General features: G+C 45.3%; 1 protein-coding gene across 3 annotated transcripts in view; it reads right to left on the bottom strand.

The window, feature by feature from the left end:
• The window catches only part of csmd2 (CUB and Sushi multiple domains 2), a 261,987-nt gene that overhangs the window by 157,179 nt on the left and 78,032 nt on the right, over window positions 1-26,776 (bottom strand). For all 3 annotated transcript variants that reach the window (XM_023832148.2, XM_023832149.2, XM_072705512.1), the window contains 2 exons: window positions 17,856-18,050; window positions 11,379-11,586 (listed from right to left, as the gene is read on the bottom strand). In XM_023832148.2, the coding sequence (XP_023687916.2) occupies window positions 11,379-11,586; window positions 17,856-18,050 (403 nt within the window). The remainder of the gene's footprint in view (window positions 1-11,378; window positions 11,587-17,855; window positions 18,051-26,776) is intronic.

Raw genomic sequence — 26,776 nt, 5'->3', positions numbered from 1 at the left:
TTGGGGCTGAGAGTCGCACCACCAACCCGGAAGAGGTAAGTCCACAGTGGTCACCTCTGTACCTCCCATCTGTTAGCATAACTCATACTACATTCCTGAATGCTGATCTCCATGTGTGAGATGACAAAAAAAAGCAGAAGGGACATGAGTAAAAAATCTGATTCTCCCTATAAAACATCTTTAATTTCTATAACGATGAAGCACATGCCAACTCTTATGCCTGGAAGTGCATGAGACCCCACAATTTATCAGGATACAGTTTGAAGTATTGAGTTAAATGCATTCGGTCCAACTCAGTCCAAGTTTTTGCATTATTTGTGTTCAGTGAGAAACCAATCGATACTTTCTCCATTTATGTCATGATGATTGTAAAAAATATCATCCAAAATATCTGAACTTCATTAAGCTATCCCGCAAAAGCCTGAGGTCTCTAAATCAGGGAAATCCCATGAAAAGTCTCATCCTGGCATCAGGCAGTGAGACACAGACCAAGACCAATCAACACACGTCCAAAACTTCCATTACTGCTGCCCATAAACCAATCAGATATACTGTGGAACACCTTTCGGTTTTAAATTGTATTGTCACATCTTCTGTTTCCAGGATTTAAAGTGAAATTCTTTTGCTAAGGATGCAGGGTGGGGCATCAGGTAATAGGACAAACAGGAGTGCAATGCAGGACACAACGGTGCAGGACAGAACTTTCTTCTTAGTTTGGGAACTCCAACAAAAGTGCATCATAAGCGAATGACAGAGAAAGAGAGATGAAGTTTATATTAACTTGTGCATCTGAGATGGTTTTGGTGCAAATGAAGTGATAACAATACAGTGACATTTTCTGCTCCTCTCCCCTTCCATTCTTCACACCAGTCTGTGACAGACATGAGCAAGCGCATTCCCAGCAAGCGCATTCCCAGCAAGCGCCTCCTAAACATCCAAAGGATGACCACAGGTCTGCTTCTTCAATGGGTCTGACACCCCAGTGTTTAGGTGAGAAATAGCACTGCAAGCTCTGCTCCACGCTTGCATTAGATAGACTCTGCTGCCTACAACAACAGTCACCTTGGTTCATCATTTCAAACGGTTCAGCTAATCTCCACCCCCCTTTGAGGAGGGAGGACTAATCAAGGCGATTGATCCAATCGATCCATTTACAGCTCTCTGACCAAACTCCTCTGTTCCGAATTCAGGGAGCAAAGCAAATAAAGTCACGACCTCAGTGTTGAACTGACGCTGCACCATAGCTGTCTTTCAGGTTTATCTTCAGGCCGCTAAACCCACACTAATCCTTTCAAATCTTCATTATAATTTTTTGGTCCCATTTCTTCTCATAACCCCATCTAAATTAAAATTGACTAGTTTTCAGCAGGCTCACCAAGCACAGGGGCTGAGATGGCACGTGTTATGCAAGAGACAAATGTGGGAGTTTTACCATACAGCTGGTTTTTGTGATGATACATCAACTTGTTGAGCCAACAATACCAATCCACAGTCGAGTTTTCTTCTGCCATTGCTCATTTACTGATTCCCCGCCGTTTCTACCCAATGTTGTCACCATTTTGGGTCCAGCTTTCCCTTATGAATACCTGAGAGCTATTCCTGACAAAGCTTCATGGCCTTTCCATTCACCAGCTTCTCAAGGTCTTGCAGCAAATATATTCAGGGGGACTCGGTGGTACAAAATCAAAGTAGTCCCTGTTATGACGGAGGTACGTCTGCTCCTTCACATCTCAACCCCACGACAGAAAACTCCATTGGAATATATCGCATGCAAAATCTCCTTGTGTCTGTGCAGCCTCAGACTATCGTCACAATCAGTTAAGCTTCTTTTACAGAATAGCAGAAGGAAGTTGGTTTTGCTTTGTTTGGAAGATGTTGTGTAGATCTTGCTCCAATACTGCTTACACTTGTACCTTGGCATCCATTGGAAGCTCAGCCTAGCCGTATTTACACCTACTTGACTCCTTGACAGTACATATGTTTAAATGTGCTATTATAAAAACCACAAGGTAAATATATATAAATGCAAATGGTCAAATTGCGATGGGTTTCACACAATATAGGCCAAAATATCCCAAAGACCCAGATCCCCAAAGTGCCATTCCTATGAGAGTGTAGGGCTGAGGTCTGACCGCTCTGAAGCCACATGACACCAAGCAGGGGACCACAGAATGATTCAGCCGCAGTGATCGAATAACTATAGAGGCTCATCGCTCAGTTCAGTAACTTCACTGCTTATGGCTCATTAAAATTCATGGAGATTCACGAACAATGTACCCATGTGGGGGACCTTAAATGTTCGTTGGGTTAAATGTTTCTGTATGAACCCACCGGAGTACACTCTCATCCCCTTTTCTCCTCTCTTGCTTAATCTATTTCAGTAAATAAACAGAATGTGTAACAGAAGGAAGATGTGCATGTATGCATGGGTATGAGCAGGGTGGTGCATCTGCCTGAATTCCCTGTGGGGATATTAATAGCCGAAGGCTCTGCTTTCCCACATTCCACCTCTACTTCTCTTCCATCCTGGGCCAGGACCTTGAAGACACAATATCACAGTAGGTAGAGTTGCCTTGTGGTGAAAATGCATGGGAACCTGGGAGGATCGTGCAGTGAGTGTCTGTCCAGTGGGGAGGGGGATTTGGCTCTACTGCACTTATTCCACCTTCACAGAAGGAGCAGGAGACACGATGGACCTTCCTGAAACCATTTTGAAAATGCCCCCTCCCGAATTAATTAAATTAATTCATTTAATTTGTCTTCATATGAGCATCTACGTTTTTCAGTTGTGCCCGAGGAGAGACCTTTATCTATTTTTTTTTTCAGGATGACCCATCCAGCGAGCAGATGTGTGCTTAACCTGCCTTTTGACAAGGTTATCTAAGCAAGCCTCCAGCTAGAAGATGGTGAGGAAGACCGGAGCCGCAGGACAGGGTGAACCGCAGCCGGCCAAGGTGATCGCGCCTCCCCCAGCCACACGCACGCAAGCCCACGCAGCCGCTGTCGTTGGCATTATCCTCCCCCGCCGGCGGTTACACTCTAATGCACAGCTATAATATTCTTCACATCTACAGGAACAAGTGCAGCAGGTACCCGTCGGACTCCAGTGCCACTTTTAACAGGGGAAAACAAGGCCGAGGTCACTGGCCATCGTATCTGACGCGCCTGCACTTCACCGCTGCTGGAAGTTTGAAGCCGGGAGACTCGATTGTGAGAACAAACAAAAACAATTAAAGGGGAACTTTTTAATGTTTATTTACAGTGCTTAAGCGGCCAATTCTATCCAAAGCGAGTTATTGTACGGAGCTTACAAATTTCCACTTACCGAAGCAACTCAAGCCCCTTCCTTTCTCAAGGGTACGAGAGCCGAGCCCCTTCTGGGACTTGAGACAGCAACTACTTGATAAATACAGGCTTTTAACCACAACACTGCCAGCTGCTCCGTGACCCTAATGCGGCGCCCTACTTTATAATTTGCATATATATATATATATATATATATATCCATCTATTTTCCTGGGGTGCAGACTTCTTCTGCAAAGTGCGGTGCTGCTGTTTCCTGTTCCAGCATGTGCAGGCAGTAACGTGAAAGCCAGCGTTGCCCCCGGGAGCGACGTCAGCAGGGGCTGTTCAAGGCCCCGTCCGTCTCCGATACATGCAGCATGGCCGTCAATCTGCCCCCAGCGCTGTGGCTCTGAGCAGTGTTTATCACTGTGGCCCATCATACGTGGCAACAGCTGCCCTTAATATGAACAGGTAGTATGGCTGTCATGTCAGTGGTCTAAGTCTTAGCAAAATTAAAGCTGCTGAGATATTAAGAAAAGCAAAGGAAAGAAAAAAACAAGTTAAATTAAATGGTAAATGGTAAATGGACTGCATTTATATAGCGCTTTTTACTACTCTTACGAGTACCAAAGCGCTTTACAGTTATGCCTCACATTCACCCATCCACACTCACATTCACACACTAATTAATTAATTAGCAGATGTTTTTATTCGAACCAACGTACAATTCAGAAAGCGGGGTCAGATAGTCCCTGGAAACTCACTGACCCTGGGACTGGAACCAATGACCTTCTGATCACAGACACAGCATCCTAACTCATGGAACCACCCCCAACTACTTGGAATCTCTTTGCAATCCCTGTAGCTAGATTGTGAGTTTCATAAGCTGAAAGAAGGCTGGTAAGCAAGTACAAATAAAACTGGTATTTTTTAGAGAGAAAAACAGCACTAGCAGTAGCGATGCTGCAGAAAGCACCTAAAGCAGGAAGCTATGACGGGAACTGAGTGCCGTATCTAGGGAGTCACACAGTGCAGCCACCCCTAAGCTGCTACCTAGTGCCCTTGCGTGAACAGACCCAGTAATCATCGCCCTAGAGCGGCAGAGCGCCGTTCACGCCTGAAAGAAGTCAAAATCCAGTCTGCCCTGGGCCCCTCACCACAGAAGCTAAGGCTGAATGGCTGAATGATGGCTCGGGCACCCACTTCGCTCCGACGGGACAGCCTGGCCAAACTAAAAATAGACACCGAGGTGCCTTCTGGACAGCTTCTCTGCGGTCGGCGAGGTCGATCCGCCTGGGATCAGATCAGCCACTTTTCTTCATTGGTTTGTGGTTTCGTTACGAAGATGGTTAAATTCCTCGTCCAGTAATTACATTGTTTGTCCACATATATGGGTTTCTTTTTGTGTGGGTGGAAGGAAGCATGTAAGATCAGCAGAGGACAGCAACGCACAGAGGAGGCAAAGAGTGTGTTTTTATTGCTGCTTCTCTCTGGAACGCGGCCGGTGCTGAGGTAGGAGGAACTGAGATTAGATGTGGCCTAATTTGACAACGCTGGAGAAGATGGCATTAAGAGTTGTTTTTGCATCCCCCTGCTATGTACGTATGCAGATGCAGTGATGTGAGCAGGTGGATGCGGCACAAAGATCACAGCAGAAAGCACTAGGCACTAAGCACTAGGCACTAGGCACTAGGCAGTAGGCACTAGGCACTATGCACTAGGCCTAGGCGGTGCACATTAAGTAGAGAATTTAAAAAATAGCAATTAATAGCAGGTGACACAGTGCGACAGTGGCATTTTCTGAGGATTCATTAGGCGGGATCCGCTCAGCATAATCCGCAGCGTTTCGGCACCAATGACGAGGTCCAGGCAGCGGCGCTCTAATTACAGCGGAGACGCGGCACAGGGCCGTGCTGAAGCGTTCTGGGAGTCCCCGGGACCGGCACTATTTTCTAAGTACCTGAGGCTTCACTCTTTCACCTTGGCATGCTGGAGGATCCCTCTTGCGACACAGCCAGGGATGGGCCATGACAAATTCCACTAGCAGTCCTGTTACTGATAGTGTGTAGCCTGGACTGCTAATCGACACGCTGGCACAGGGCATGAACCGGAACTGCCCTCAGCAGGAAGCAGCAGAGAATGCCACTTTCTCGTTCTCCTTTTGTCCTCCCTCTTCTTCCCCCGTTTATTCTTCTTTCAGTCTGCCGGGCCCTGTGTGAGACATCCCCGAAATATCCTATGCCTCCGTGTCGCTGCTAGATGCTGGCCAGGATGACCTTGCACACGGGCACGGTGTCACTGGGCCGTTTACCGATTCAGGGCTTGCTTCTATGCCGCTAACTGGCAGGACTTGGTGTCGACGGCACCGATGGCCAAAAAAATAAAGAAACAATGACTTGAAAAGCCCAAGGTCAGGTCAACCCTGGGTAAATATGGCAGTGCTGGACAAACTAACGGAAGCACAAACGAAGATGGGCTACATCACTTCCTAGCATGTCACACTAATTAAGAACAGTGACCCCGGACACCAGTGCCTGCCTACTGGGATTTAATCAGGGAAAACAACAGTGGGGGATTAGTTCAAACAGGCAACTATACTACCATTAGTGAAATGACAGCTACAGTATAAAAAAACAGGACACTACTGCTAATACACCCGAGCCTCATAAAGTGCTAAAAAGCAAATGTGGATGTGATCACTGATAATGCTCACCGAATGAAATATAACAGTGACCACTGTACAAAGATAAGGTGCATTCCTTTAACCTTTAACATGTCTATAAATGAACAAAATGAATTACAATAATTCATCTCTCAGTTACTAGCTAATTTCGAATTACATTTGATTACGTAGGCCTTGTAAATCAACAAACTAGATTGTGCAATGATATTTATGCCTGGAATATAGGTGGAATATATAATGATAGGAGAATTTGACTCATTTGTTTCTGATTGGAAGTAACAATACTACTACTACTAATAATAATAATAATTGTAATAATAATAATGATGATGATGATCATAATAATAACGATAACACTTTACTTGATGGGGCACAGATAGTAATAACTCAGTTACTGCTCAAGTACAAATCATGAACAAATATAGTCGCTATTTGAGATAAAAGATGCATCACGAATCATTAATGATGAATTAACATGAGATCAGTATGTAATGAAGACTTAGTTTGTGATTAGTTAACATAAGTAACAACATAATACAATATTATTTGTACCCTGTCAAGTAAAGTTTTACAATAATAATAATAATAATAATTATTATTATTATTATAATAATCCTGAGTTTTAAATGTGCCTGCACATTGGTAGTTCCTAACTGTGTCCATTTAATCTCTGTAATATATTTTTTCATATATATCTGGCTGCTAAATTGTACCTTTAGGGACCTTGAATACAGCCATAGTCATCAATGTCGATGCAGGAGTCACTCGGACAGGCCAATCATTATGCGGCAGCACACTGTTCCCTAGGGAACGCGGCAGGGCAGAGCGCTATAGCTGTACAGCATAGCAGCAGTGCATCGTGGCCATGGCGATCCTCCAGGCCTGAAATTTACACTGCCAGGCTTCATTGAACAAGCGGGGCTCGATTTCTATCTATATAATGGCAGAATATATCCCAGTGCCTTAAATATCCCTCCGCCGTGCTCGGCGACAGTGCTCTTCTCAGCGCCTGCCGGGTTTTGCTGTGGGCGATTCTCTCTCTCCTCGTGAGGCCAGGCGGGGACTGTCCACCGACCGTCATGCAGGCCCCCCAGCCCCCCCCCTCCCGCCAGCGTGTCTCCGCATCGCCTGCCGTCGCTGCTCCCGGCCAACTGCAGGAAACAAAACAGTTGACTTGGGCAACAATTAAGTGCATCCAAGGGGATCAAATTGCTCTGCCGACAATGAGGCTGGAGCCGTTTATGCACTGCGTCTCCAAGTGTCCACGGCACGCTCTGCTCATTACCTCTCCATAAAGAACAGTATGCATGTGTGTCCCCAGATCGAGGGCGAGCCATATGAGGAAGTCAGAGCCTCACATTGATTACCAATTCCCTAAGCCTGCACGGAAGCGAGACCACGTATGGCAGTCACGTTTTATACAGCGTGTTTGAAAATCCTCCGCCGGTGATCTCCGGAAGACGCCATTAGGAAGATAAGAGATAATAAAACCGATTCCAGCCCATCTGCTCAGATTAAATGAGTCACCAAGACAAAATCAAGGGGATTTGCTGCAAACCCACAAGGTGTATGCATGCTGCATAATCAGTTGTTGAGAAATTTAAGTTTTCCTGAGAAATTAAGCAACAGAAAGAAGCTGATAGTAAGGCATAGAGGGGAATATAAAATTAGTTTTGTATATATCCATCCATACGCCAGGCATTTATTTATTCATTTTTTTATGTTGATGTTTAACAGACGCTGCACATTGAGACGTTAAGTAAAATCAGGCTAAAATAAAGTGTGACTCAGGGAAAGACACTGGATAAAGAGTCTGTGGAATAATGGGAGAGGACAGCTATTGATTCACACTGCTCTGACAGGCTAATAAAACACTGGGTCATGCATTCTGCAGACTCAGCGAAAGCGGAGGTGCGAATGAAAAGCAGCGAATGCTAGTAATGGTGGACGGAAGGTAGTTAGAGGGGTGAAAACTCCACATTATGTCTGTGTACCTTCACCTTAATTCGCTTTCTTAATCATAAAAAGCGTGTGTGTGTGTGTGTGTGCATGTGCGTGTGCGAGTGAGCGGGTGACACAATGTCCCCACAACGTGATGAATACCTGTTTTTTTTCCCCCTTATGCAAAAACTCTTGTATTTTGCTTGGTTACTTATGGTTATGGTTAGGGATGGTTAGGGGTTAAGGTTGTCATAGTTAACGTCAGCATTTTTCCCATTGAAATGAATGAGCGGTCCCCATAAGGATATGTTTACCCTACAGGTGCGTGTGTGTGTGTGTGTGTGTGTGTGTGAGGCTGTTCTCAGTCAAAACTTTGAATTGACCAAATGCCACCTTATATAATACAGGCTTCAGCTCACAACCTCCAATGGACCCAATGTGAGAAGATCTTTTAAGTGTGACTGGCTTGACCTTAAAGAAAGCTCTTGATGTAATTTTCCCTTAATCCTTGTAGCCAAGAAAGAGGGAGGAGAAACGAAAAGCCAATCTGTGCCATGCAATTTCAGCAGCCACATATCCATCTGCCTGCTTGTAATTCTCTTTCATAGACATTAGAAGTGGTTTGGTTTCAGTGAAGCTCTCCAGCAGGGAAGGGATGCCCTTAATCTCTGACCTCGCCATGTTTGCTTCAGTTTTCCGTTTTTTTTTTTTTTTTCGCATTCAAATGAGATCCCCAGGGGAATTTCTGTGCATGCGAGCGGCAATTATGAGACTGTAATACATCATCATAATTATCTTTCATAATATGACAATAGATAAGTCACATGACCGATACTTGATTACAATTAACTTTTAATTTTAGTTTAATCAAATTTCAGAAGCGTAGCAAGACACGTTTGCCAAGCTCTCAGAAATTTCACTACATAAGTTGTATTCTCGAGAAACTTTAGCAAGTAAAAAAAGAAGCAGTATGACCCCCCTGTGTCTTCAAACTCAAGCCAATTATCTTTATGTAACTTTAAAGCACTTTTAACGTCACATTTGCCAGTAAAACTAAGCTTCTGTCAGCTAAATTGAGCAATTACATGCAACAATTTCCAACAATTAACTTGAGTCATATTTGTCCAAACTACTGCTGGCAATTCTGCTTCTCAGGGGTTTTTCAATATGTCAGGAGATCATTACTTATACTGGATCCTAAAGAATTTCTTTTTTTCTCTATTTTCTCTTTACAAACATCTTACTCTTAGGTGGGTGATGTAATTCCCTTTTACTTCAATTGCATGTAACAACTGTATATACATGCATCTGTCGCAAACAAGAGTACTTAGACATGTCCAAATATGGCACTTCTGAAAATGTCTTCAAGCACTGTTCCTCCCCTCAAAAATTTCTTTTTGGGAATGAAGATCTGCCCAGCTGTCCCTCTTGGGACGCCATCCAAGAAGCCTGTACCTGACTGGTCCAAATACCCCAGTCTCTGGAAGCTGACCACAGTCGTAATTTTGGACCCGTCAGGCACCATTGTGTGACTTCTATGAAAACCCAGCAGTAATCCAAGCATTTAAAACCAAGCATTTAAAACCGAGGCAGTTAACCCTGAAGTCCGCGGTTGATTATCTGATCCCGCTGGTCAATACTATCATCACAGACCATCTCAGAGCTACATGCATGCATCAATAGACTTATGGGAAAAAGGAGTTCTTACTTTCCGTGATCGAACTGTAACAAGCACACCTGAATCCATGGCTCCAGACACATCTTCCCCTCTGTTAGCGCTGATTAGCTCACAGACGCTCCTCTCCCTCCGTAAGCAAATTCAGTGTCACAGGTTAATTGTCCATGAAGGTAACAGGCCACAGTGCGTGTGAATACTTTTACGCTGTTTATTTACTCCATACCAGAGCACACCCAAGGACACAAGACTACTTTTCCCTGCACTGTGCTATGCTGTCAATTTGCCCAAACGCTGAATATTATACCCCAAACGCTGCACAGTACACCCCAAACACTGAATATTACACCCCAAACGCTGCGCAGTACATCCCAAACACTGAATATTACACCCCAAACGCTGCACAGTACACCCCAAACGCTGAATATTACACCCCAAACGCTGCACAGTACACCCCAAACACTGAATATTACACCCCAAACGCTGCGCAGTACACCCCAAACGCTGCGCAGTACACCCCAAACGCTGAATATTACACCCCAAATGCTGCACAGTACACCCCAAACGCTGAATATTACACCCCAAATGCTGCGCAGTACACCCCAAACACTGAATATTATACCCCAAACGCTGCACAGTACACCCCAAACGCTGAATATTATACCCCAAACGCTGAATATTACACCCCAAATGCTGCACAGTACAGCCCAAATGGTGCGCAGCATACCTCATTATCTAACGTCCTGCCATAACAGACATTTCTGATGTCAATCCACTAACATTCACAAGACTCTAATTTGATGAAAATAACTGATTCCCATCACAAATCTTGGTGACGCTTAAGCCACATGACTCACTATTAGGAATGACTCACTCTTCAGCTCTGCAGCAGTAAATGTAATGCTGTGGATTCCCATTGATCTTCGGCATTTCTCACATTGTGCACTGCAGAATTGTAACATTGTGCTATGCACACATGCCGCTTTGTGTTTTTCAGCGACAAGAATTGTTCCCAAGACAAAACAATAGCTCTTGCACTGCAGGTTAATGAGAAAAAAATGGATCAGCGGCAGCTGACATTTAGCTGCCTTTTCCAAAGTACCTTCAGCCAGAACAATAAGAATGTGCATGCAGATAAATCCAAACAACAAAGGTAACATCCGTACCAGGGCCTGTGAGCACACTACCCCCCCCGTCCCCCCCCGTCCCCCCCGTCCCAGGGCCTGTGAGCACACTACCCCATCTACTATCCATCCATCATGGCATGACTTTTGACACACAAGCTTACCAGTATATTCTGCACATTACACTTATAACAATGTGAAAATGCGTTGGTGTTGTATAATAATGAAGTACTATAGGTTTTGACATGAGGCAGTTTATGCTAATTCCCTTAAACTTCTCCAGACTGCCAAAAAAATGTTGATAACCGTAGCAAATGGTAGCTAATGTAGCAGCTATCAATCAGCCTAATGGGGTCAGCTACCAGGCCGCTAATCATCACTTGCCAGTCTAGCCAGGCAGACTTATAAGCAAAGAGGTTGCCTCCAGCAGCCGGCCAATCACAAACGACACAGGAGTGACATCAAAAGGCGTCGACAATCACACTGAACTTTTTCAATGCAAACCCTTAATAAAAGTGCCTTTAGCACTGTAATGTATGTCCTGTCATGAATGTTGCGCTGTGGCTTCAGGAGGAATGACATTTTCATTTCACTATGAACTGAACATGCCTGAGATGACAGTAAAGCTTTACTTCACTTGAATAATAAACGTGATGAGGAGGACACTTACCATTGTGAGGAGCCCTCAGTTCCGCTGACCTCCAAGACGTCATAGTCATCCTCCAGCTGGAAGTCGGTGAAAACCAGGGCGATGGTGTCTCCGGGCTCGGCCAGCACCGTCCACGTGCAGTCGGCGTTGTTGTTGTAATCCTGGGGGTAACTGGGGCTGGTAATGACCCCGCTCTGGCCCCGCAGGGTGCCTCCGCATCCATCATCCGCTGTGGGACGGACACACAAAGATGGATACACACAAAAGTCACAGGATTTACACACGCAAACCCTGTGAAATAATCCTTTAATGACTTCTGTGCCTTTCTTTAAAAAGTAAAAAATAAGGACATTTGCAAGAAAAAAAAAATCATTAACTCTGATAAAGAACTCAAAAACAGCTTGGGGGACTTGTCACAATGGGTGATGTAACGATCTGTAATGTAGGTGCGAAAAACAGCATTTTGCTAGTCATTTGTGCTGACCTGAAATAAAACTTAATACTAGAAATAAGCGTTGTGTTGATAATTGCGCCCCCTGGCTGTTTCAGTAAGAGGGAGGCTCCTGTCCACAGCAACTTGACAGCTGTAAGGAAAAAAGACCAAAGTGCTGCCAGGTTAGCAGAAAAAAAAATTGCAAACATTAGCCTGTTACTGTTTCAGTGCCTGTGGTAGGTGAGATTCCCATAGCAATCTCTATGTAGCTTAGAGACAGAAATACACAGCAGGAAAAGGTCCTGTAAGTTAACAGAGGATTTCAGGTAGTTCAGTTTATTGACCGGAACTGATCCATCTTTCAATCAATCCATCTTCTATAACCGCTCTTTCAGGACATGGTCGCTGTGAGCTTGGAACCTATCCTAAGCAGGACAGGGCACAGGGCAAGGCACACCATATACAGTATGCCAGTCCCTCACACATCACAGTGCAGGGCACACCATAGACAGGATGCCAGTCCCTCACACATCACAGTGCAGGGCACACCATAGACAGGATGCCAGTCCCTCACACATCACAGTGCAGGGCACACCATAGACAGGATGCCAGTCCCTCACACATCACAGTGCAGGGCACACCGTAGACAGGATGCCAGTCCCTCACACATCACAGTGCAGGGCACACCATAGACAGGATGCCAGTCCATCACACATCACAGTGCAGGGCACACCATAGACAGGATGCCAGTCCCTCACACATCACAGTGCAGGGCACACCATAGACAGGATGCCAGTCCCTCACACATCACAGTGCAGGGCACACCATAGACAGGATGCCAGTGCCTCACACATCACAGTGCAGGGCACACCATAGACAGGATGCCAGTCCATCACACATCACAGTGCAGGGCACACCATAGACAGGATGCCAGTCCATCACACATCACAGTGCAGGGCACACCATAGACAGGATGCCAGTGCCTCACACATCACAGTGCAGGGCACACCATAGACAGGATGCCAGTCCATCACACATCACAGTGCAGGGCACACCATAGACAGGATGCCAGTGCCTCACACATCACAGTGCAGGGCACACCATAGACAGTATGCCAGTGCCTCACACATCACAGTGCAGGGCACACCATAGACAGGATGCCAGTGCCTCACACATCACAGTGCAGGGCACACCATAGACAGGATGCCAGTCCCTCACACATCACAGTGCAGGGCACACCATAGACAGGATGCCAGTGCCTCACACATCACAGTGCAGGGCACACTGTAGACAGGATGCCAGTCCCTCACACATCACAGTGCAGGGCACACCATAGACAGGATGCCAGTCCATCACACATCACAGTGCAGGGCACACCATAGACAGGATGCCAGTCCATCACACATCACAGTGCAGGGCACACTGTAGACAGGATGCCAGTCCCTCACACATCACAGTGCAGGGCACACCATAGACAGGATGCCAGTGCCTCACACATCACAGTGCAGGGCACACCATAGACAGGATGCCAGTCCATCACACATCACAGTGCAGGGCACACCATAGACAGTATGCCAGTCCCTCACACATCACTGTGCAGGGCACACCATAGACAGGATGCCAGTCCATCACACATCACAGTGCAGGGCACACCATAGACAGGATGCCAGTGCCTCACACATCACAGTGCAGGGCACACCATAGACAGGATGCCAGTCCCTCACACATCACAGTGCAGGGCACACCATAGACAGGATGCCAGTCCATCACACATCTCAGTGCAGGGCGCACCATAGACAGGATGCCAGTGCCTCACACATCACAGTGCAGGGCGCACCATAGACAGGATGCCAGTCCATCACACATCACAGTGCAGGGCACACCATAGACAGGATGCCAGTCCCTCACACATCACAGTGCAGGGCACACCATAGACAGGATGCCAGTCCCTCACACATCACAGTGCAGGGCACACCATAGACAGGATGCCAGTCCCTCACACATCACAGTGCAGGGCACACCATAGACAGTATGCCAGTCCCTCACACATCACAGTGCAGGGCACACCATAGACAGTATGCCAGTCCCTCACACATCACAGTGCAGGGCACACCATAGACAGTATGCCAGTCCCTCACACATCACAGTGCAGGGCACACCATAGACAGTATGCCAGTCCCTCACGCATCACAGTGCAGGGCACACCATAGACAGGATGCCAGTCCCTCACACATCACAGTGCAGGGCACACCATAGACAGTATGCCAGTCCCTCACGCATCACAGTGCAGGGCACACCATAGACAGGATGCCAGTGCCTCACACATCACAGTGCAGGGCGCACCATAGACAGGATGCCAGTCCATCACACATCACAGTGCAGGGCACACCATAGACAGGATGCCAGTCCATCACAGGGCACAAGGGATGGGACACCCTAGATGCTAGTCCATTATCTATAGCCGCTTGTATTCATTCCATTTATTCATTTATGCTGTCTGTTGTATTTTTACAGAGCCATTCAGGTAACTTACAGAAATGTCCAACAGGAGACTCTCCTCCTGGTTGCAATTCAAGACCTTTAGTAACTATTGTGATGTCTGCTAGTGCAGGTATTCCAAAGGGAGATCAAGGACAAGTTTTTATCCAAAGGGCATAAGAAAACTGAAAAGTCACAGATTTGTATTTCACTTTAACAGTAATACTGCTGGGCTGCCAGGGTGATACAGTCTTATATAAGTGTGGCAGCAGCTTGCCACTTTATCTCTCCTCATCTTGTACGGCCGCACATATTGTCTACTATCCACTGTGTTATTTATTGCTCTCTGCATATCTGCCACCATGAGTCTGTGGGTTATCATGCAAGGAAGAATCTCACTGTCCTTGGTACGCATCACGACGCAACTCTCCAGTCCACTGAATGCTTCAGTTTATCCCAAGGCCGGGTTTTTTAGAAAGCGCTCATCCTGAGTTGCCCAAGAGGCAGATTTCATGTCACAGGTGGAGAAATTCCGTAGAGAGCGGCTTAGTAAATGGATGATTGATTCCAGGAAGAGGAGCTCATCTTCTGCATGCCATGGATCCTGTCAATCAGCTGCCACCACTGAGAAGCAAGCCAGAGGAGTGATGGGGGAGGGCTGCTGGCGATAGGGGTGGTCACAGTAAATTCAGATCAAAGGAAGCTTTCATAAGGGAAACTCCCATCTTCTGTTCCACCCAATTTGGATCTGATTTTCACTTGCACCTGCCCATTTTCCAGCATCCTCTCGATTTTGATACGATTCCTGCGTGTACCTGCTCATTTTCGAGGTGATGAGATGTCTGATTTAGGACAGTCTTCAACAGGAAGACCTGTGACAGGCTTCCATCAAAAATCAAAAAGAGACATAATGGTGGTTTTATTCATGTTATTGCAATTTCAGGTAACAGTTTCCATTGCAGGCAAAGAACAAGCCATGAGATAAAACAGAACTAATTCTGGAATATTAGACCTCTTCTGCATCGCAGACAAAACACCCAGAGGTATAAGCTTATAATATTATATAAGTTTCGCAAGAAAAAATGTTAATTATACTTTGTGTTAAATTCTGTTATTAATGGTTCCTAAAAAGAATGACTTATGGAATACATATATTTTCGTTCAATGTCACACTCTTAGTTTTTACACACACACAGACACACACACACACTCACACAGGTTTGTAATTATATCTTTGTGGGGGGCTCTCTATTTCTATGGGGAAAACTCCCCACATGACAACCTGAACCCCTACCCAGCCCTTAACCTTAACCATAAGTAACTAAACAAAATATGTTTTTTATATATATATAAAACATATTTTGAAAACACAAGTAAAGGCATTTTTGTGTTCTTTTATTTTAATCAATCTTCTTGCTCAGTTCTCTGGTTGTCATAGTTACAAGGCTGAGAGAGGTCCACCTCTAAGCCAGCAGCAGCATACAGTAAATAAATTGTCTTGGTAAAGATCCAGCCAACTCAATGAATTTAATCCAACTAATACTAATACTGCCACAGAAACACAGATTGCAGTGATCCAGGCTTTTGCAGAATGTCAGGCAGTCACTAAACTACCCGTGACATTTAGAAACCACTTAGGAATAGCCTGTAAATTCAGGAGCATGTTTTAGAAAACACGGGTTTTAGGAACAAAACAGCAAAAGTGCATTTTGCAGAAAAGTATAAAGTAATATAGACCCAAAAGAGCCTAGAAAAAAATCACAAGAAATCTGTGCGTTTTAAAAATACACTGTATAAAAGACAGTTAAATAGCACGCTCTATGGGTGGTGCAGGAGAAGCAGGAAGAATTCTTGTAGTAAGAACCCATTACTGTCTGTTCCCGCTGACTTCCTTCGGTTAAACACATTTTTAGCCCACATATCTTGTAATCAGGGCTTGAGAGCTTCAGAGACGAGACGCTGTTCTGTTTTACTTATTGTGACATTTCAACATGCCGCTCACCACATACCATTCCCCCTTTTCAGGGCAACAAGTACATTAGAGGGTTAGATGACCGTTCAACCACCATCTACAGATCGAAATTCATGGACCCGCCACTCAGCGACTGCACTCCTGTGAAACGGAAATCGAAATCGAATTATAACCTGGCCTTTGCGAGTCAACCAACCACCAAGCCACGGACACTGAGCGTGTGGCACAGAAACGGTGTGTCTATAAGGAATTTCATATAGATCAAAGTATGAATTGTATATTGATCGCGTATAAATTATATATGCATACATGGAGAATCATGGCATGATTTGAATTTGTATAACCAATGCAGCGAGAGAGTGAGACGGGAGCAAAGGGCCGCCTGTCATCCTCCACATATGGAAGAAGCTTAGCCTTGGACTTATCTTGCTAACAGTATTGCGCTAACAAGGGACAGAGCTGGCCGGCTGCCCTCGGGGTCAAATTCTCTGCCTCAGTGGCTCCAGGGACACGTCTAAGAGGGCTCCTCCTGGCCAAGCGGACGCACACATGTGGAGACGGAGCCGCTCTCTGCCAGCAGCCTCCTGAATCTGTGTGGGCTTTTAAGCAGCCAAAACGCAGGCTTGCCGTCTCTGGCCGTGATAGAAGGTAATAGCTCTCAAGGCATGGACCAGAGAGGAGAATGTCACGTAACACAAAAATAACCTAATTAATCCCACTGTCTGCATTCATTACTTGATTTATATGGACCCTCTTGTTCTGTCTTTTCCTGTCTGTCTATGACGTGTATGTCGGGGATGCTTAATGGACTGGGAACAGGGGAAATGCTACTTTTTGGCAATTCAGGACAAGATGTGCTTTTAAAACTTATACTGGAGAGGTGATGTAAATCAAGAGACAGCTATTGCTGAAGTGGAGGTGCGGGGGTCATTGAAGTAATGGATAAATGTAAATGACCTGCAGATATCAGCAGAAAACTACTGTGATAATATGCATTAATCAATTAAAAAGCTCAATGCATGGCAGAAGTAAAGGTGTAAATAAGGGATATTTACAAAAGCAGATCCTGGGTTTTACTGAACCCTGGGTGGTAACCAGGGGTTACTAACATTGATGAGCAGGAAGGAGGAAGTGCAGAGTTTGCAGTTCAGGCTAAGTTTGGGTTTGTGGGGGGGTGGGGGTTGCAGTTGGATGGACAGAACAGTGACGCTACTGTGTCCATTCATTGAGCAGCCTCAGGTGGGCACTGGCAGTAGGGGGAGGGCCCTTCCTGGCGACCCGTACCCTGCCATGTGTGTTCATTGGAGGGCATCCTGACAGGCAGCCAGGGTCCAGATGGCTCCCTCGCAAACTGGACCGCTCAGTGGCCAATGTGACATTAAGCACAGTAACAGAACATAGCAGAGTTAAAAATATAAAGAAACACCAAAATAATAACCGTTCGGTGCTTGTGTATGTTTTACAAAGACATCAGTCCTCATTACTTTCATTAGACTTAATTAGTACATAGTTAAAGATTCCAAATATTAGACTGGAACACTAGGGTAAGTAACATACTAAAACAAGCAATACAAAATCGTCCATTCTGCAATTGTTCGTGCTAGCGGGCTCTCACCTCTACAGTAAGGCAGCGGGAAATCCCAGGAGGCCGTCCCAGAAGAGGTGGCCAGGCAGGATAGCACAGTGTGCCCCTCCAGGACATAGCCAGCACTGCAGCTGTAGCGGATTTTGTCCCCGATGTTGAAGGTGGATCCCTGCTGGAAGCCGTTCTGAAGCTGTCCTGGGTTCCCACAGGTGTAGCTGGGCAGGGCTAGAGAAGGACACACCTCTATTTTAATGGTAGATTGAAACATTCCCATATGTTCATACAGAAGTAAATCAGATGATTCATAAGCATCTCTATGTTCTAGAGCAACAGGTGGTCGTTCAGTGAGGAGCACACTGCTGGACGTTTGAGCCTCCCATTCCTCAACCACAGTGTGTAATGTGATGACGCTGAACTCCACAATCCCCTTCAGCTTTATCCAATTCTGATACCGGGAAGAACACACTGTGGCTTCAGCCATCTGCTAAGTATTTTTAGGACTGTGGTTGAGAGTATGTGAAAAACCAGAGCTAGTCATTCTATTTTCACCCTGCACAAAACAGTAAACAGATGCTGACAGGTTGTAATGGGATTGCAAAATTGCCTTCGACTTGCACAGGCCCCCATTACACATGCTGATAAGTGTGCACCCGTCCCCAAAACCCTGTGACCCCAGACCTGGCTCCTTCTGAACAAGGAGGATGACACTTCAAATACCTCACTGGTCAAGACAATGCTCTTGAACAGGAAAACTATTTATACAGTCACACAAGTACTTCAGCATTATCAGAAAAGTGCAGGTTAAAAAGGGCATTGCTATTGTTGGATAACTTGCAGACAGACCACCAATCAAAGAGAAGCAACAGTACTGCAGCAATAACAAATGTGTTATCCAGAAGGGCAGGTTTAATGAAGAACTGAAACAAATTTTTAAAGACAGCCATTTTATTAGAATGTCAGACTACTTTCATTTTAAACTTCGGAGTGATAATAATAAGACCAGTGCCATCTACCACTGTGAAGTACTGTCACATTCCAAACACAAAAGAGGCAGATGCAGGCGGGAAGGCAAAACAATGTGGGGTTCATCAAAGGAACGGGAACAGGGTGAACAAACATAGACCACATAGGGTCAGACAAAAGGCAACACTGACAATATGGGAAACCGCTGGAACACACACTAGGGTGATGTCAATGACCGGACTGGGGAGCACAGGACAGGAAGGCATTCTCATACACGACTAACAAGGCAGCAGACAAGGGGCAGCTGGAGTGATTCGCACAAGGGCTGATACGAGAGGCAAGACAAATGTGTCATGTTTCTGGGTGGCTCGGGAACGGGAACGAGGCATGGTGCACGAAAAGAAGGGTGGACGACCCACTGGCGGCTCCAGGAACAGAAAGGGGTTTATTAAATCAAACAGAAAACACTACAAACAGAACTAAACCAAAAAAAAGGACCACGAGGGGTCAAAACTAAAGGGAATAAACTAAGACTACAGATCACAAATAAACAAACTGGGCAGGTAAAACATAAGACAGATCTGACCAACTAACCAAGCAAGAACACCGCAAACAAAAATCAACAACACACCAGAACACTTCATAGACAATCTTAGACAGAACACATTCTAGACATACTGAAGACAATGAACCACTGGGGAACTGAACACAGGCAGGAACTAAAATACTAAAGGGGTAACGAGACTAACACAGGGCAGGTGAGACTAATTAACAAAGACCAGGGAAACAGGGCACAGGTGAAACTAATAACTCAAAGGAACTAAAAACAGGGAAACTAAGAACTAACCAAGGAAACAAACTAACACTGGGGAATTACAGAACAGGTAAAGACACAAGCAAGGGCACCAGGAACAAAACCAATAACCAAATACAAAATCAGACACAAGAAACTCAAATGAAACACTAGGGAGCAAAATACAAAAACAGGAGGTGGGATTCAAGCATAGGACAGAAGGGTACTCAGGACAGAAGGGTACACAGACAACCACATGCTCAACACATAGAGCCACAAGACCAGACAGGCAACAAGGGAGAACAAAGACTAACATGAGAACGGGATGACCAGCAACACCTGCTGGTCAAACGGGGAAGGGACACGGAAGGACCACAGCAGGGGCTGACCCTGACAAAATGATCATCAGGTGTGGCTTGTTGGAGCCACACTAGGGAGAGAACAAGAGGGGCAGGGATGCAGGGCATGACAAGCACAATAATTTTTAAAATCTACAAATAACAGTCTAGCCAGTTTTAGAATCCTAGCTTCCCATCTTCTTGTGCATGTCTACTTTAAAATTAACCCAAAATGACATTTTTGTGTTCCTGACCCACCTACCCAAACCGACAGAAGCACAGGTCAGGAATCAATGGCCTGAATAGCACCAGCAGAACCATCTCCTTTTCCAGTACAAAGCACATCTGCCGCGGAATTTTCCACAACATCAGAAAGAGTCACACACTGTTTATTTCATCCTTCATAACATTTGTCCTAACCCTGAAAGCCACGTTGCCACGTTAAGAGTGAGGCGAGAAGCACAGCTACAGGTCAAAAATAATGGCACATCACTCTCTCCTTCCAGAACATGTCTGAAGAACGAGGTTTACTGAGATAAATAGGCTATAGCATGGTGTTAGCAATGACGAGTGCGATTTTGTCATCATATCGGAGCACATGGCCATTGACCAACTGGCCACATCAATATGCACAACATTGTTTTCTTTTAACACAAGGCAAACTCACTACCATAGTTAACAGATACTGAAAGCTAGCCTGACGATGCAAATACTGCAAATAAAAAACCCTTAAAGTTTGATTCATCTGTATCTGTGACAGAAACGTTGAGAAAATGGAAGCTGGAAGAAGGCACTGCCATGGTGAATGAAGACAGCAGGGTTTTTTTTTTTTTTTAAATATGTGGCCAAATATAATAACACATACAGACATGCAAAAACATATTTTGCTATATTGTCCAGTGTTTGAAAGGTAAAAATCACTCTAACTGAATTTAACTGAATGTTTAGAGCACATTACACAGCTCTATATATTGTAGCTTATTTACCTACTTCAATTAGAATGCAGCATGCAGTGTACAACCACAGTAGCATTAACATTACTGTTGTTATCAATGCTGCATTTCACTGTTTTCCACGCTGGATGCCCATATCCATCAGTATGTGAAGGAGAAAAAAACTGAGCAAGCGTCTAAGTGAAAATGCCCCCAAAACAACATCTATTACCCATTTTCAACTCAAATCACGTTCAAGGCTCTTTAAAGTGGACCGACATTCACTGTAGATAACCTCAAACAAACCCATGTCAAGGACTATGATATGTCACTCTATACACTTCAAGGTATTTTTTAACTCATTATAGTCCCCGTTTTAATGTGCTTGTGTCCGGGTCATTAACTGTTTGATACAGTCACTCTGAACTCTGATTTTACAGAAGGATGTGCCATTATATTTGAAAGCAGGGGTGAACATCTATCCCCAGCAGAAGTCCCCTGCTGTTCTATCACAAACTACAGCTATAGCACAAACTATAGCTATAACTGTTCCTTAAGATCAGGGTGCAGAGTGCTTACAACACACCAAGAATAACTTGAGCTTCAGGTTTATTCGTCACCTGGTCTGCATCTCACGGTTGACTAAGCATCTCTGTCTCCTCAGTCTAATGTTATCCACACCTGTGGGGAGGTCCGGAGCCGTCACACGCATTCATGCCCCTGACACTTCATTCATTCGGCATCCACTTTTCACACGCAGCTTCAGGCTTGTCACGCTGGCCAAAGCAACTTAGCTGCTTCTGATACCTTCAGGGATGCTATTTCCTGCTGAAATGCCAGACCCACTGTCCATCCGCGGTGCCCCCAAGACCATTCGGGTCGGAGAGATCCCCGGACTGACATCACTCTAATTCTCTCTGTGGTTCAGCGTCACAACTTTATCTGCCTTTTCCCAAACCAGAGCACTGGGAGTAAGGCTGCGAGTCTAAGCCCCTGGAAGAAAAAGGGCTGCAAATTTCAGTTTTCAGCTAAGCTAACGGGGTATGATTTCTATTAGAACCGCTTCCCCTCTTCAAAACGCCTTGTCCGACACACTAGAGAAATAACTGAAATACCACGGCAAGGTGAGCTCATGTTAATGTTACTGCTTTCAAAACGGCCTCCCTGGCACCATAATATTTGTATTTTCTTTGATATCAGACAAATGATGTTTCCACACCGCTGTCTGTGTCCCCTCTTTACCATTTCATGAGGTACATAAGAGGAGTTAAGCTTCAGTGCTAGGGCGAGTGGTTAAACAGGGTAAAGTCTGTTTGAACAACAGCCTGAAGCCAGACAACTAAAAACTGTAACAATAACCCTCATTCGAAGCCCAGAACTACCCAAAATCCCAGATATTTTCACAGCAGTAATGGAAACTGGTGCCTTTGCATGTATATATTAATAGTTCATCCTCGTATGTCCTTTACATTGAACACGCACATTCATCCCAAGCGACCGCCCTACCCTAAAAATAGCTGCAGTCGGACGGGCCGGTTTCCCCAGGTAACGATGCAGCGGCGGAATGTCACCGCCTATGCATCGCTCTGCCTCCTTTCCTGCGCCTCGCTGTTTATATCTGTCTGCCGCCTCGCACTGCCGCGCTACGCTGTTTCACGGGCTCTTCTATAAGCATCTCGCGGGGGGATGTAGGGAGAGCATCAGGTGGTGTGCCCCCCTCCCCCGTAAAACGCGAGGCCTAACGAGGCCGCCAGCGATCTGCCGTTCCCCCGCGGGGCCCTTCACGGCAGCTTGAGGGGGCCGTGAATGGCGGCCGAATCTGAGGTGCTGCAAGAGACGGTGACAGTGGGTGGTGGGAGCCAGCACACAAACCAGTATCACCAGCTGAGACATGATCAGGCTCTGCAAGGTAAACCAGACATTCTACCATAATAATGTTTATATTGACATGTTTATATAGACATTTCCATTATATTATATACTGCCGCTACATTTTTTCCCCTGTATTTCTACAAACAGTATACTCTATATTCTTTTACTGCAGTGTACATATTGTACTGTTTTGCACATATTTGATTTACTCCAAAATGTCTTGCACTGACATGTACTCCTGCACTTTTTATATATCCCTTCAACCACACCTGCACATGTACTGTATATTAACCAAACTATGTGTGACTATTGTCTTACCTGCCTTAAAAGTGTTTGTACCTACTGTACACGAGAGCCATCGAAAACCAGACACACATCTGACCAATAAGCCTGATTCTGATTCTACAGAAGGATGAACATATTTAGGGATATGAATCTACAACTGGTTGGTGAACCAAAAGGAGGGTGTGATCTCTGGATAAATGCCACTTTCTTTGTCCCCACACTGGGCATGACATTGTGAAATTGATCCCAGCACATGGCTGCATTAGTCTAATGGGCAGTTTCTTCTTGTCGAATAGCCGTCCAATCAGGACACCCTCCTTGGGGCCCAGCAGACTGCACCAACCCTGCAAGCCACTCCCCCCAAGGGGCCTCCTGTTCCCTCCTGTTTGCACACCCAATGTGCTGCTAAAGTGCCATCCATAATCTGGCTTGCTTAATGGTGTTTGTATAAATGTGATTCCACGCTGATTCCTGGGTCTCCACGTGTCTGTGTTTCCTCCCGCTTATGAGGAACAGCACCTCTCGCTTGATTTCCTGGGTTCTCCTACCTCTGTAGGACTCTAGCTCACTATGTGCAGTTCACCTTCAGGTACAGTATTAAATGAAGTGTCCAGTGTGTGTATGGTTGCCACAGTAACCTGTGCATGATCTGACCTTAATTCTCCAGTGTCCTACTTCACACCTGTGTCCTTATACACTGTTAACTCCTGAGCCTGTTGTCTGTGAAAAGCCTCTTCCAACTTTTTAATGAGTGAAAAGTATAAGATGGAGCCTCCAGTTACACTTGTCATTTCTAAGGGCAATGTGTTAAAAACGGTAAGCTCTAAAGCTATCGATTTCCGTTTGTTGTGTCTTGATGAGAATTTCAAGCCTGAGATTATTTTTTTTTGGCTATCTGCCATTTTCTTGGCATTCTGTTCTCTATCCCATACCTTCAGATCCAAAATTAGAGCACTAAATTTTCTGAACAGCTCTACTACTCATATGACTCTTATGGCAATATTGGTTACTCAAATGGCATTAAATAAGGGTTTGAGAAAATGTTTATCGTAGAATCTGGGCTTATTCTGCATTCACTGATGGTGCCCGTGTGTGTGTTCATGTGCATGGGGCTTACTGGGACCAGTGGCATTACCTTAAAGACTGAAATGAAAACGAAGGAAAATTAATCATTTAGATTAACCGACCAATCGGTAAAATAGTCAATAAATTAACTTATAGAAAAATAGTTGTTAGTGGCAGCCTAAAAGAAATAATGACTTGATTTATATTGTGATAATTATGGATATTGCTTGTTATGAAACAGGCTATCATGATAGAATATTTTGCCATATTGCCTCAGCAACCAACTAAACCAACAAAATCTTATAGGAATAATTTGAACAAATAAATACATAAAATAAGCTGAAAACCCAATGTGTTCTTTTTAAATGGTCTCATTCAGTCCTCATACTTGTCAAATCTCAATGTCAGCAAAGAACAGATGTCAATACAAGGCAATATTTCAGCAAACATGCCACCAGGAAGCCCTTGCTAGTACTGTCTTTGACCGCGAACATTCCTACACAGAGCGCAGCAGTGACATTTGGAGCCTGTAATTGGTTGAAAGGCTGCCCGGCCCTCTCTCACTCCACTCCTTTACCCATTTATCTATTATTTAATTAATTCTGTCTGGCTAAAGTGTAATTTTCAGGCCAAGCTGCAGTCTGACAGCCAATTAATTGCCAAAGTAGTCGACTCATAATCGCAGCTGCGTCAGTCATTGACTCTGCGCGGCATAAACAGCCAGACGCAGAGCACTCAGCACGTAGGGAGTTCCCAAACCCCACACCACTATGTCCTCCCCCCAGCTGGACCTCAGTCTGCACAAATCCCCCCTAGACATGGGAGACACAATTAGCTGTGCTGCAATCCACACTGCACCGAATCGCTCTGTGGCTGTGAGGCTGGGGCGACCTGTCACGTCCCAGCTGCTACCCCGTCTTCATCCAAAAGGTGTGGAGCAATGAGACGTGACTTCAAGGGACGACTCCTTACTCCCAAGAAGTTTTCATTATAACCCCCACCCCCTTCACAAGACTGCCACTGCCTTTTACTCGCCCTAAGATGTCATCGTTAACTGCTCTTGCCCCTTCCTGCATGTTACACAGAACAGATAGAGGAGCAATGTGGGCTTTAACAAAAACATACTGGTGGCTTGAAACCCCAAATCCCATCGGACTAACTCCAATCTCCCATCACTGCGAGGGGATTGGTAACCAGGACTGCCTCACTGGGCATAAGTAAGAGCCTCCCTAAGTAACCTGCTTACTACCACTGTTCTTTTCACTCCTGCATCATACATTTTTATACCTTTATAAATATCTGCAGGAAGGTTTTAACTAGTTATAATCTATATCTGGAATCTAGCCTGGTATGACGATGAAGGGCAAATAATTACTGATAAGCATGGCTTGACGCCATGCATAATCAGATTAAATATTAAAATGCTTCCTTTATATCCTTACATTATTATATATAAAGAATAATCATATGGATAACTTTATATGCACATATTTTATTTTTTTTGATCATATGAAATATTTCATCAAATTTTTTCAAATGAAATTTTTCACTTTAAAGTGCAAATTTTGGCAATAAAAGAAATCACTAAACACTGCTTATATAATATGCCATGTCCTGTGTAATATGCAACCACACATAGACACAGGCCCGCCCACACACACACACACACACACACACACACACAAATCAAGTCCCCTTCATTTTGTGCCAGCAGCCTCCATGACACTTCAGATGTCAATGGGCAAAACAAAACTCCATATAAAATTGATGGGCATCAGCAAACTCCCAGGATTGCAATAATGTGCAATTCATTGCCCATTAGCGCATCTGAAATGTGGGGTGATGAAACAGCAGCGGAGGCCAAGGCAAAGGCAGGGAGAGAGCAGTTCCTCTCCTCCATATATCACAAACATCCTCAGTGGGAGTAACACAGCTTCTCTCAAGGAAGGCCTGACACCTTCTGAAGTATTCTCCTCAGACACTCACCGTTACCCCCCCCCCCCCCCCCCCGCTCCGTGTCCTTCATCGCGGCCCCGCTGTGATCACCCAGCCTGCCACCCATGTGCAAATTCCTTCCTCACACCCAGAGCCGTACGCAACACTTCCCAGAATGCAATATTGGCGGAAGGTGCACTACAGGGAGAAGCACAGCAGAGAGCCCAGCCTGAGGTCTCTGCCCACACCCTTGCTCTAAAGGTAGGCTCACCCTAAAGGCACTATCTCAGGCAGGATGCACTCATGAATTTCCCCATTGTTTTCCACCCACCAAGACATGACCTGCCCCTCTACTGTGGCAAACACTGTACCTATGGCTTTTCATGTTCCTACACACAGCTGGACTTCCAACACAAGCAGTGGGGGAGAGCCACCACCTCTAAAAGCGAGTCGCTGATTTTGGTGCTCCTTCCTTTCTCTTCATTTCTCTATGGAACGGCTTTGTGATTGCGGCCCGCTCTGTGCCGATCGCCGAGGTTGCCACAGCAACGGCCAGGAGCACCTGTGACTGCGGAGACAGCAGAATGGCGCCGAAGTGACGGCAGCACGGATGAAGTGGGCCTCCTCGAGCATGTGGTCGTGGGGGGGGGGACCAAGGCCACTTCACATGAGCAGAAATGCCAGCATGGAAGGCAGCTTGGGAATGAATGCACCATCCTGTTTTCTTTTCCTTTGTTATACTTATCAGTTTCTTTATTTATTAGTTTG

The sequence above is a fragment of the Paramormyrops kingsleyae genome, chromosome 23 (genome assembly GCF_048594095.1).
Source record: "Paramormyrops kingsleyae isolate MSU_618 chromosome 23, PKINGS_0.4, whole genome shotgun sequence".
NCBI lineage: Eukaryota > Metazoa > Chordata > Actinopteri > Osteoglossiformes > Mormyridae > Paramormyrops > Paramormyrops kingsleyae.
The sequence above is the reverse complement of the archived record's forward strand: the minus strand, read 5'-3'. Positions and strand labels throughout refer to the sequence as shown.